Source organism: Schistocerca nitens, chromosome 3 (genome assembly GCF_023898315.1).
Source record: "Schistocerca nitens isolate TAMUIC-IGC-003100 chromosome 3, iqSchNite1.1, whole genome shotgun sequence".
Taxonomy (NCBI): Eukaryota; Metazoa; Arthropoda; class Insecta; order Orthoptera; family Acrididae; genus Schistocerca; species Schistocerca nitens.
The window spans coordinates 872,416,809-872,428,932 of record NC_064616.1 but is presented as its reverse complement, the minus strand read 5'-3'; the positions used below and the strand labels follow the sequence as shown (position 1 = coordinate 872,428,932).

Genomic DNA, 12,124 nt, shown 5'->3' with positions numbered 1-12,124 from the left:
CAGAGCAGTTGACACATTTTGGGGACAGGAACAACCAATTCCCTCATGTGAGGTTTCACCACATTTCACGAAAGTGGCTTCTCAATTACAACCAAGAGTAGTGTACCCAAAGTTCTGGCATTCAAAACACCACATTGGATTTGGGAAATAAGGCCATACACTTAGGCGTAGCGAACCTGCCATGACACGCTCTGGTAGTTTTTTGCAGTTAAAAGTAAGGATAAAAAAGAGTCTGATTTCACAAGATCGTCATCCAACCATTTCATAACATTTTGCATGCCTTCCCGGGACCACTTAGCTTTCAGTTCTTCTTGGGGAATGCCAACTAGATCCCTGCAAGCCACAACACCATTGCTGTAGTTCGAGGTGTTGTGCAATTCAGTATCTATCACATACTCCCCGAAGCACTGAGCTTTCTGAGGGTTCTTGACTTGTGAGCTAGATGTTTCAACCAACCGAGCCCCATTGCACAAGTGCTTAACAGATTTTAAGGTGCCAGCAATGCTTTCTAAGCCTTTCTGTATGAAAATCAAGAAACTTTCTCAAAACTATCCTTTTTGCTTTTAACTATAAGAAACACATTCTGCAAAACAGCATGCAGTCTGTTACTATGGACTGAATCAGGACGACTGGCTATACAAGCCCTGTTGTTAGCTTGGGTGGTGGTACCTCCCTGCAGTCCATCCTTTCCACTGGGAGGAGGAAAAGAAATATTTCGGAGGATCCATTTCAGTCCCATGAGCAGCTATGGAAGTAAAGGTTCACTCTGACAGAGTCCCACATGCCTGAGTAAGCCTTATACAACTGAGGTGCGGCAGGCTCCGCTGAGGTTGCCCGCTAATGACTGTTCCAACTCAACAGCCATGCATCTCATCAATGTGTAGCACACCTTGAAATTGAAAGGTTTTTTATAGATGTTCATTGCATCCTCGCAATCCGAGCTGTCAAGCCAAGATCCTTAATCCCTGAGACACACAATGTTCCACCACTGTGCCACATGGTGGTCACTGAAGCACGCCCACAGATTACCAATACAGAGGACTGGTGGCGATTACCAGCCCCCACCTCAGGAATCCCGAGGTCGCCAAGCCTGTACTCAGCAAACGAATGCTGAGCGCTGAGGGCAAAATGTAAACAAAATAGAGGGGGGAGAGGACAGGATTTTGAAAAAAAATGGCTTTTTTGACGAACCTGGGTGTACCGTTGTAACAAACATTACACACCATAGAACATTTATTAGACATTCATTTTTTTTATATCTATTACCATTTCAACAGTATTCACTGATAAATATTACTTAATTATTTTCCAGGGTGTGTGTCACCCCCTTAAAGGACATATAGGCATATGTAAGAAATGTTTCTCTTTGCTCTACACTACAACATATTGGAAGCTCATTACTTTCAAAGTGTATCCCTTGGGTAGGTTTACTTGCAAGATGTTTTCTATTATGGCCACTTCTGTTGTGAGAGGTCTAGCCATTGTTATTGTACTGACCGTAGCTATCAAGTTGTGACAGTACAGAGAAAATGTTGCACTGTAAATTAAATACGATGACACTCATTGTCTTCATTGTGGATGATAAATTTAGCTCCGGCAGATGTCAACCGGAGTCAGCCGATGGTTGGATAGATGACGTTACAGTTACATGTAGTCTGCTTAAACCAATAGTTGGCCACTGATGCACCATATATATGGATCATGATAACACCTTCAGCATCAACTAACACCTGAAGATGGTAGCTGCACAATAAATGATGACAAAGATGGCTGTAGGTCTTCCATTTCCTTGCAATAATTTTCTGTTTTGTGGTATCTTTACACACACACACACACACACACACACACACACACACACACACACACACTCACTCATCTTTAAATTTGAATGATAGAAATTATAAATGTGTGTGTGTGTGTGTGTGTGTGTGTGTGTGTGTGTGTGTGTGTGTGTGTGTGTGACTTGGGTTCAGTAGTGTGTGACATCACAGGTGTTAGATGCATGGTCTATAAGGTGAGCACTGATCTATCCTCACACAAATATTTGTTTCTTCAGATTAATAAGACTACTTGGACATGATAAAAGTTAGACTAAAAACAATCAATTATTTATTAGATTAGAGTCAATATTTACCCACTTCAGTTCTTGAGCTCGATAAATTGCTCTGCTGCACAGAACCAAGGAAGCACTGCATATGATGATCACAAATGAATTTAGTATGGTCCTGAGAATCGAATCGAGCTTATTATCCGCTGTGAAGAAAAAGGAAACACCCCATCATAACATGCACAGTAATTTTTTACAGTATATACATGTAACTCTACAACCCCCCCCCCTCTCTCTCTCTCTCTCTCTCTCTCTCTCTCTCTCTCTCTCTCTCTCTCACACACACACACACACACACACACACACACACACACACACACACACCGAACCCATGTGTGTCTTCTCAAACTTTCACAGTACAAAATTAAGAAATTAAGTGACAACAGATGAAAAAATGATGTTTCAATCTTGAGCATCTGTACACAGTCAGTTGGGATGAACAATAAATATTTAGGATGTTTCAGTGAGAACAATTTGTTGGTGTGTCCAGTTTTAATAGATCATGTTGAATCTCTAACACCAAAAGAATGCTTTACGAAGCAGAAAACAAAACAACTTTTGGCAGGCGTTTTGATTAAGAAAACTTTTCTCTTCCTTTTTTCAAAATTGTCACTTCCTGCTTTATAGTTTTCATAGTATTCTTTGCAATAACACCCTCATTCTTTTGGGGTATGTTGGTATCTGTTTGCGAGGGTAGTAATGCCCAAAACAGGAGATGTGCACAAGTAGATCTATTTCTCTCTCAAATTCTAACTTGTAATTCACATTTTATAAATTCTATCCACATTATCTTCTTCCACTTACATCAACTGGACTAATAGTGTGGGTCTCGGTGACCAATGAACTTCACTGTCAAAAGCTCATCTGTGGTTGAGATAATGCTGGCTCCAAAACATAGAAAGACCATTCAGATTATCAGCATCTCACAATAGGAGGGGTAGGTCAACTTCCACAATTCCTTTAGGACAGTTTTGAAACAACAACAACAACAACAACAACAACAACAACAACAACCACCACCACCCATAGTACGATAAAATCACAATGTTTAAAGATATTAGTAAAAAGGGAGAATATTAAAAATGAAGTAGTGGACTGAAATTAGTCCAATTTATTTGTAAATGCTTGTGGTCCACACACCACTTCTGCAAAAATAGGAAAGAGCCAGGTTATCCGATGCTGGTAAAAATACATCTCCTAATATTTTACAAATTTGTCTTATTGCCTCACAAAACTTTAAAACTCCTTGCTACACTTGTCAAATATCTCAAATAGAGAGCAGCTCCATAGGCAGTTTAAGGCCTGCTTGCTTGTCAGCAAATAAAATACTATCAACTAAAATGGGTTCTACTGTTAGTGGTATACTGCTGAGTCCATTTGCTGTAGGAGAAAGTCCTGTGTCAGGGTAATTTGTCCAACATACTTCTTTCTGCCTCATGGGGGCTCCAGGTTATGTACATAATGACCTGATGTCGTTCTCCCCCCCCCTTTTTCTCCATCTACTTCCTCTTGTCCCAAGTCACCAAAATACGAATCTGCAGGAAAGTCTATTATATTAGAAAAATTCAAATAATGTGCTGTTTCATTTTCTATTGAAAGCACCACCAAACCACGTAACTGTTATTGGCTCATAATGGAAAATCAAGCCTTTTAAAAATGATTTTCAGTTCAGAAAAAGAAGCTCAGCTTTTTCAAGGGTCACAGGTACTGATAGATGCTTCAGAATTGCTGTAAAAACATTAGGGTAACAATACCAATTACCTACATTTCACTAATAACATACTTGCTGTCTTTTACACCAATGAGTTTCAAAATTTGCATTTTAAATGATGTTTTTATCAAAATAAGGTATGCTGGCAGGAGAGAAGAAATGCCATCAGAAAATATCCTTGTATACTTAAATGCTTCATTTGTAAGATTTTTGTTTCAGATGGTAGATATGAACAAGAGTTTTATTACTCTGTATGTGTACCTTCCTTTATTCCTTGATATAATTTATGTAACTGAGAATAAAGGGTGTTAATCTTTGGGTAAAAATCACTGCAAATATAATTACTGTACGATAAGCTATACATGGATGAGAGACTGACAAAGTTTTTTATTTGTTTGTCAAGGAATTTAAACTACATGCTGCATCTTTCACAAATCACAAATGTTGAGAGATTTGTCACACAATTTATGTGACAATCCTTTGTCGCTGTTTCTAACAATGCAGTTACTAATGGGTCATATTCGGCTTCTGTTTCCATACTCTTTGATTGCAAGGCCTTTGATGGAATACCAATTTTTCTTAGTATTATACAATGAATAACAAAAAATGTAACAAAGCTTTAAGACTGAATTTCCTTTTTAAGAATTATTGTTACAATTTGTTCATTACATTTCTTTGCCATAAGAATTATGTTGGTCAAAGTGTTAAAAAACAAACAAATTTTTCTTTTGCAAGTTTGTATATGGCAATGTATTTTGCAACACAATGCATAGCATTTAATGACTTTAGCTTTACCTTTGAAGTACTCATGGAATAAGTTTTTACATCCTGCCACCATTGCATACTGTGTCCAAACATTTGCAGATGTCAATTGTTTTAAAAATGGGGACCATTTCTTGATTAGCCTCTGCAGCATTGTTAAGGTACAGCATGTGAGTTTTTGTGTTCTCATAAAGGTAAGTTATTTAGATTGGAATATCTCTCCGGGTGGCACCTCTTTCTCTAAGCATTGGCCATGCGGGCAGATAGGCTTGTATATTTGCATAAAGCCGAGGACTATGCTGGCTGTAGGGCAGCTACTGGTAGCGTCTCCCATTCTAGACATGCCTCAGTGGGTGAACCAGACATAGTGTCTCAAAATGTCTCACCTTTCTCATATCCATTCCCAAAGTTCACCTTTCCCATATTCACTCCCAAAGTCTTTCCTTAAATGCTCAGATCCTATTTTGCATTACCCTTGGGGATTTTTTCACCAACTTCCGCCACAAGTGTTTGGCCATCAGATACAATCTTTATTACTCTTAATTACCCTCTGGTCCTCTTTCATGACCTGGTTCTGCACCCATACTTTCTCAAATAGTCTATAGAGGAGTACCCTTAAGCAGTTTTGGTATCCATATTGATATCTTTGCGGGCCTGAAGAGCTCAGTCGCTGTGTTGACAAGCACCTTCGCCCCCTCCCACAGAGATATCATGGGCACCATGACTTTAAACCAATCCACTGTTTCCATCTTCTCACAAATAAAGATAAAACCATGTTTGTCCAGACAGACCCTCCTGAGTTTGGTGTGTGGACTTAGAGCCTCCCCAATCTTCTCAAAGAGAAGCAGCTCCACCTGCTGCTTGGTTATGCTGGCCAGTGGATATCCGTATTGAGTAACTGCCCTCCTGAAAACTGAGACTGTAGTACCATATGTCTGTTTCCATTTTTCTTGCCTTGCTTTGGTTCTGAGGCTATACAAGTTACAACTATTACAGGCTCTATGTCACAATAACAAATGCAAACATGTGGCATTATCTGACAACCTTTAGAATGCTATTGACAATGATAACAATTTTGCCTAATGCATTGTGTTCAGTGATGAAGCAACTTCCCACATTACTGGGAAAGTAAACAAACACAATGTTCGGATTTGGGGCCTATAGAACCAACATGCCCACACTGAACATGTATAAGATTCATCATCAAAAATCAATGTGTTTTGTGTGATATCCCACTCATCTGTTTAGGCTCATTCTTCTTTTATGGAAACGCGGTTAATCATCAGCAGTATCTTGCTATGTTACTAAACTGGTTGTTTCTGATGTTGAATAAGGACAACTTCCTTTTTCAAGATCGGGCACCCCCTCACTGGAGTCAACAAGTGTGTGAATATCTGAATGAAACTTTACCGAGCCATTGGCTTGGTCTTCAAACTGCCAGCAATTTACAACTTCTCAGCTGCCCTCAGTGATAGCTGGATATGATGCCCTGTGACAACTTATAGCATGGTTTGATTAATGACAATGTTTATGCACCAACACTATCCCAAAGCTAGAAGATTTGAAGAACCAGATCCGTATTGCCCTAACATCAGTGACAATGGACACACATTAGTATGGAAGGAATTGAGTATTGACATGATATTGGTCATGTCACTGATGGAGGACATAATGAACTTAAGAGATTTGTAAATGTGTGCCCCCCAGTTTCATAGCCATGAATCTTGTATGTCTTACAGTTTAATAAATGTGTGTGTTCAAAATACGTTTATTCTTTTTGAAACACCGTGTTGCTTCAGGATTCTGAGGAAATGGAGAATTTGATTTCTATGTTGAAATCTAAATAAATTCAGAACGTGCATTTATGTAAAGAATGGAACGTCATTCAAACCCAAGGTGTACTTTTGTTCCAGGGACTTAGTGTTCATTGGGATGAAAGAGGGTGATGAAGGAAGCACGGGGGAAATTTTATTGGCCTCAGCTTACCTTCCTTACAAGGATAGTACTCCCCTTTCCCAGGAAGTGTGGAGGTTGGCTGACAACTGCTCACAGCAGAATGAATAACTGTTGGTTGGTTGTGATGTCAATGCCCACAACTTGATGTGAGGAAGCAACATCTTACCTCCAGAACTTTTGTAGGTGCTCAAGGATCGTAGCATCCACATTCGTTCCTGAAAACACATCAAAGATCACTACAGAATGGTACAATGCCCTTGTGAGACTAGGGAAGAAACAGCATAAGCCTGTTGTGCATCTCTGGTCACTCAGGAATCTGGCAATGAACAAGCTGATAGGCTCGCCAAGACAGAAGAGAGAAATCCATTAACTGGACTGGAATCTGTCCTAACCATAACCAAGGCAATGGTAAAATCAAAACTACATGATGGATCAGGAGGGACCATGTAGAATATTGCACTAGGACCCAACAAAAAAAAAAAAAAATCATGTCAAACTAACAATGTCAGAGCGATGTTCTTAGACAAATTCTGTAATCCTGGACTTGAACAGGAGGGATTAAACTCATGGTAAGACTAATGGCTGTCCATGGGACCTTTAAGAAACAACTAAACATGATGGGTATAGAGAATGAAGAGGGGGGGATGAAACTAAATCACAGCTGATATTCCAATGAAAAGCATTGGAGGTCAGACGACACAGTATATCCGGGTCATTAAATCCTTCAGAAATTGTGTATACTAAGGAACTAGTTAAGTGTACTAGTTGGCTTAACTAGAATCGTATGGAGCGAAATGCACAATGAACTCAGATTTGGTGCAGGCAATAATGGGCTAAGACCACTTGTTTTTATCTCCCTGTGTAAATGAAATCAGACTGTAATAACAATGTAGGAAAAGACAGATTGCTACTTACCATAAAGAAGACACATCAAGTTGCAGATAGGCACAATTAAGAGACAGATAGCTATCAGCCACAGCCTTTTGTCACACGCACATACTGCTTCACCACCCGAAAGACAGAAAGAAACCAAATTTTGAGAGAGATTAGGATTGAAACAACCCTGCAGTTCGAGAAAGAAACCAAACAACAAAATGTTGGCCTACTGCATTAGCACAAAACACTGTTACTTAAAATGTTTCAGCAATCAGCAGAAATTTATTTCCACCCAGTTTTATCTCAGTCAAAGTGAATGAAATTAAGTTTATTGCATCAACATATTAAAGCACTAACAAGGGAACCTCCGCATCGCACCCCCCCCCCCCCCCCCCCTCAGATTTAGTTATAAGTTGGCACAGTGGATAGGCCTTGAAAAACTGAACACAGATCAATCGGGAAAACAGGAAGAAGTTGTGTGGAACTATGAAAAAAATAAGCAAAATATACAAACTGAGTAGTCCTTGCGCAAGATAGGCAACATCAAGGATAATCTGGGCTCAATAGCGCCGTGGTCCCGTGGTTAGCATGAGCAGCTGCGGAACGAAAGGTCCTTGGTTCAAGTCTTCCCTCGCGTGAAAAGTTTAATTTTTTATTTTCAGACAATCATCAAAGCTCAGGTACTCACACATAATCAACTTCGCTCTCCAAAATTACAGGTCATGTTCAGACTTGCTTGGACATATGCAGGATTTGACGATCTACACACGGAAAAATTTGAAAACGTTAAAAACATATGTTTTGACAGAGCACAGGGAAAACTGTGCGACTGTGAAACTGTTGCATTCATTTGTTGCCGTTTATGTGACAAACTCTTATGTTTTCATCACTTTTTTGGGAGTGATTATCACATCCACAAGAAAACCTAAATCGGGCAAGGTAGAAGAATCTTTTCACCCATTCGCCAAGTGAACAAGTTAGGTGGGTTGACAACATATTCCTGTCATGTGACGCACATGCCGTCACCAGTGTCATACAGAATATACCAGACGTGTTTTCCTGTGGAGGAATCGGTTGACCTATGACCTTGCGATCAAATGTGTTCGATTCCCATTGGAGAGGCACGTCCTTTCGTCTACTAATCGCACGGTTTTGCGGTGCGGTCGCAAAACACGGACACTAAACTTATTACACTGAACAGAGACGTCAATCAACGAACGGACAGATCATAACTTTGCGAAAATAAAGAAAGTAAAAATTCTCACTCGAGAGGAGGCTTGAACCAAGGACCTTTCGTTCCGCAGTTGCTCACGCTAACCACGGCGCTACTGAGCCCAGGCTATCCTTGATGTTGCTTATCTTCCGCATGGACTACTCAGTTTGTATATTTTGTTTATTTTTTTCATAGTTCCACACAACTTCTTCCTGTTTTATAGTTTGATCTGTGTTCAGTTTTTCAAGGCCTATCCACTGTGCCAACTTATAACTAAATCTGAGGAGGGTGCAATGGGGAGGTTCCCTTGTAAGAAGTAAAATTAATGAAGTACTTACTTGCATTGATGAGCTTCATAATTACTCAGTTGACATAATCTGCCTCTGTCTCTATATGTGTTAAGTGGTACACGATTTAGGTTAGCATCTCACCTTTGTAGAGTAAAAATTGCGAAAGAAGAAGTTGCCACATTCATCAGGAATCATCACAAATTTAAGAAAATGGACACTCCTTAAATTTTGTTTAGTGCAGCACATGGAAGAATGTATGACAGAAGCAGAATTTCTTAATACATCCTTCATAATAGTAAGTGTATACCATGCATCTCTAGGTAACTTTAACCTGTTCATAAATCACCTTGAAGCTCCACTGGCCCATTTAACAGCCAAAAACAAAGAAATACTTGGTACTGGTGATTGTAATGCAGATTTTCTTAAAAACTCTTCCAATAAGAATTTATTACAGTCATTTATACTACCATTCACTGTAGGTCCTACAGTAAACTTCCCAACCAGAGTTGCTAGTCCCTCACAAACAGCTCCTGATTAAGATCTTTTGTGAAATGCCCAATGAACAAAATTTACTGCAAAACTAATAGTCAATGGCCTCTGACAGAAACACGCAGTTCCTTTTTTTAAATCTTAATAATGAACAGGACACAAAATCTACTAAATCTGAAATAGACAGTAGTCAGTAACCCAAAAATTGATTATTTTAGGACATCCCTCAAAAACATGAACTGGTGTGAAATATACAGTGTTCACAATATGAATGAAATATGTGACGCTTATATTAACAAAGTCCTTACATTATTTGAACACTGTTTAGCCCCAATACTAACCCAGATTAGACCAATGTATACAAGGAAGTCCTGTATTACTCAAGGAACACACATATTGTGTCAAACACAAAGGAAACTATCTGTTATTCAAATGGCTCTAATGTTAATGTTACAACTTATTACCAGACTTACTGCAAAATATTAAAAATATTATTAGGGCCATCAAAGCAAATGCATTACGAGAAAAAGATAATCATGTTAGATAACAAAATAAAGGTAATATGGGATATAGTGAAGGAGGATACTGATAGAACCAGACATGAAGAGGTGCAGACAGCATTAAGAGTAAAGATACATTGGTAACAGATGTGTGCAGTGTTGCAAAACTTTTTAAGAAGAATAACCCACAAAATTGTTTGAAATCCAATGAAAAGTACAGAATTAAACTCTTGAGGCTGATCAGCTGTGCATCACTTGCTGTTGACTCGCCAACAATGACCAACCAATGCACAAAAACCACCAACAAAAGACCACGTGCACTCTGCCACTCACCCTTAATAATACTCTGTGATGTCACACACTACTGAACCCAAGTCCATAATGATCACTACTCAAATTTAAAGCTAATTGCACATACATATAAGATACCGGAAAACAGAAAATTATTGCAGTCATTTTGCGACTTCTTATTAAAATAAGAACACATTATTCACATTCATGGCTGCTATCTATTGTTCACTTGTGTCAACAGTTCTGGTTGCCACAAAATGCTGTATCTTTTCTCTCAATACCTGAAATGTGAGAGGAGCAATGTCTTGATCATAATGGTCTTCCACAACTGCCATACAAACCATATTCAGGAGTCATTCACACTTGTTTTTTCCAATGTTTTCTGTTGCATTTTCTCACAATGCTGGTACCATCTGATGATTTCCTTTATCATGATGACATCCTTTACCAGAAGATATTAGTACATGTCTTCTGTGATTCCTTTCATCAGGTGTGATATTTTGTCAGCTTCTGTCATATTCGGATTAGAGAAAACTGTGGCAAGGGCTAAAACATTCTGTATGCACGACTGTGTCATTAACCCATTATGTTCAGTGCAGTTCTTCAACTGTTGCTCTGGCAAGCCGATTTTCTGCTGGTTTTCGGCAAATGTTTTCTTCAGTTCAGCCTGGGATTTATCTCAGTTACTGGGCTTTCCTTCATTGTTCTCTAATCATTGATGGGCAATGCCATCTAAGTACACATTTGCCACACACATCATGTCATCCCATTTGTTGTATTTAATGACTTGGCTGAATCCTTTCCATCATTTCACAGGCTCCTGGCCAGTATCTTTGAAAAACACTAATGGATGCCTAATGTGCAGCTGACTTACTGCTCTTCTGGAATCCATCTTTCTCCTGAATATGTGTATCTTAGGAATGATGTACTGCTTGCATTCTAGTTCTTGTCAGTGTAGGTGACAGCTTTTATGCTGTCCAATTCGAGCCATGATGATGTAGGTGTCTCGAATTGCCCTTCATCTCCACAAACTGTAACAGCCGAACCACCATCAAGTCCAAATCTGAAAGTCAGGTCAACCATGAAGTACAACTCTTCAGGCAGTTTATTATGAACCAACAGAACAGGACTGACCTCCTGGATAGAGTATACAGCTATTTATACAGAGTATAGAAATGCTGGTGAACCCGGAAATGTTTTGCAACAGCTAAATATGTATTGGAATTGGCTATACCTCCTAATCTCCTCCTCCTCCTCCCCCTTCTCCCCCCCCCCCTTCTGTCCATCTCTTATCTCCCCCCTCCCCCTCTATGTTCATGAGCCTTGTTTACTGTTATTGCAAGGAAAACATTGAGTGGGAATTGAATTCACTTAATGTGAGTGGGGTAAATCAGTTGGGATCACTGGTATGTGAGGTATAAGAGAGCCCTTTTCCAGTTGCTCGAGCTGCAAGAATAGAAGCTTCAATGACAGTATTTCATTGTGTTTTAATCTGTGAACAGGTAGGATTATGCAGTCATGAGTGATTCAGGTTCTGCAGTATTGTTTTAATTATAAGTCAGTAAATACAACTTTCCTGCTTTCTGTTAAAACTGACTGCAAGGAAGAAGAAGAAACAGCATAGTGTCGTGTATACAGTTTTTGTTTAAAATTATATACAAGGGGAAAGAATATAATTATAGGGAAGAAAAAATTTTTCTAATGGTTTAAATGTCCTACTACTGTAGTTAAAACTGATGGTGATAAAGAAAACTAAACTACATATTTTCACAGCACAGTACAGCATTTTCTTTCTCACACTTGGTTTTAACAGAAAACCTGTAAATTATTTAAAAGAATATACAGTCAATGTCTGTCTAAATATTTCTGAGTACTGTGTAAAAAATTTGAAGTAAATTGTTCAAGAAAGTGGGGTTTTTGGTAACAGGT

The 12,124-nt window shown here is 39.0% G+C and overlaps 1 protein-coding gene across 2 annotated transcripts in view; it reads right to left on the bottom strand.

The window, feature by feature from the left end:
- Positions 1-12,124, bottom strand: part of LOC126248909 (mucolipin-3-like) — a 200,585-nt gene that overhangs the window by 74,174 nt on the left and 114,287 nt on the right. For both annotated transcript variants that reach the window (XM_049950387.1, XM_049950386.1), the window contains one exon: positions 2,135-2,253. In XM_049950387.1, the coding sequence (XP_049806344.1) occupies positions 2,135-2,253 (119 nt within the window). The remainder of the gene's footprint in view (positions 1-2,134; positions 2,254-12,124) is intronic.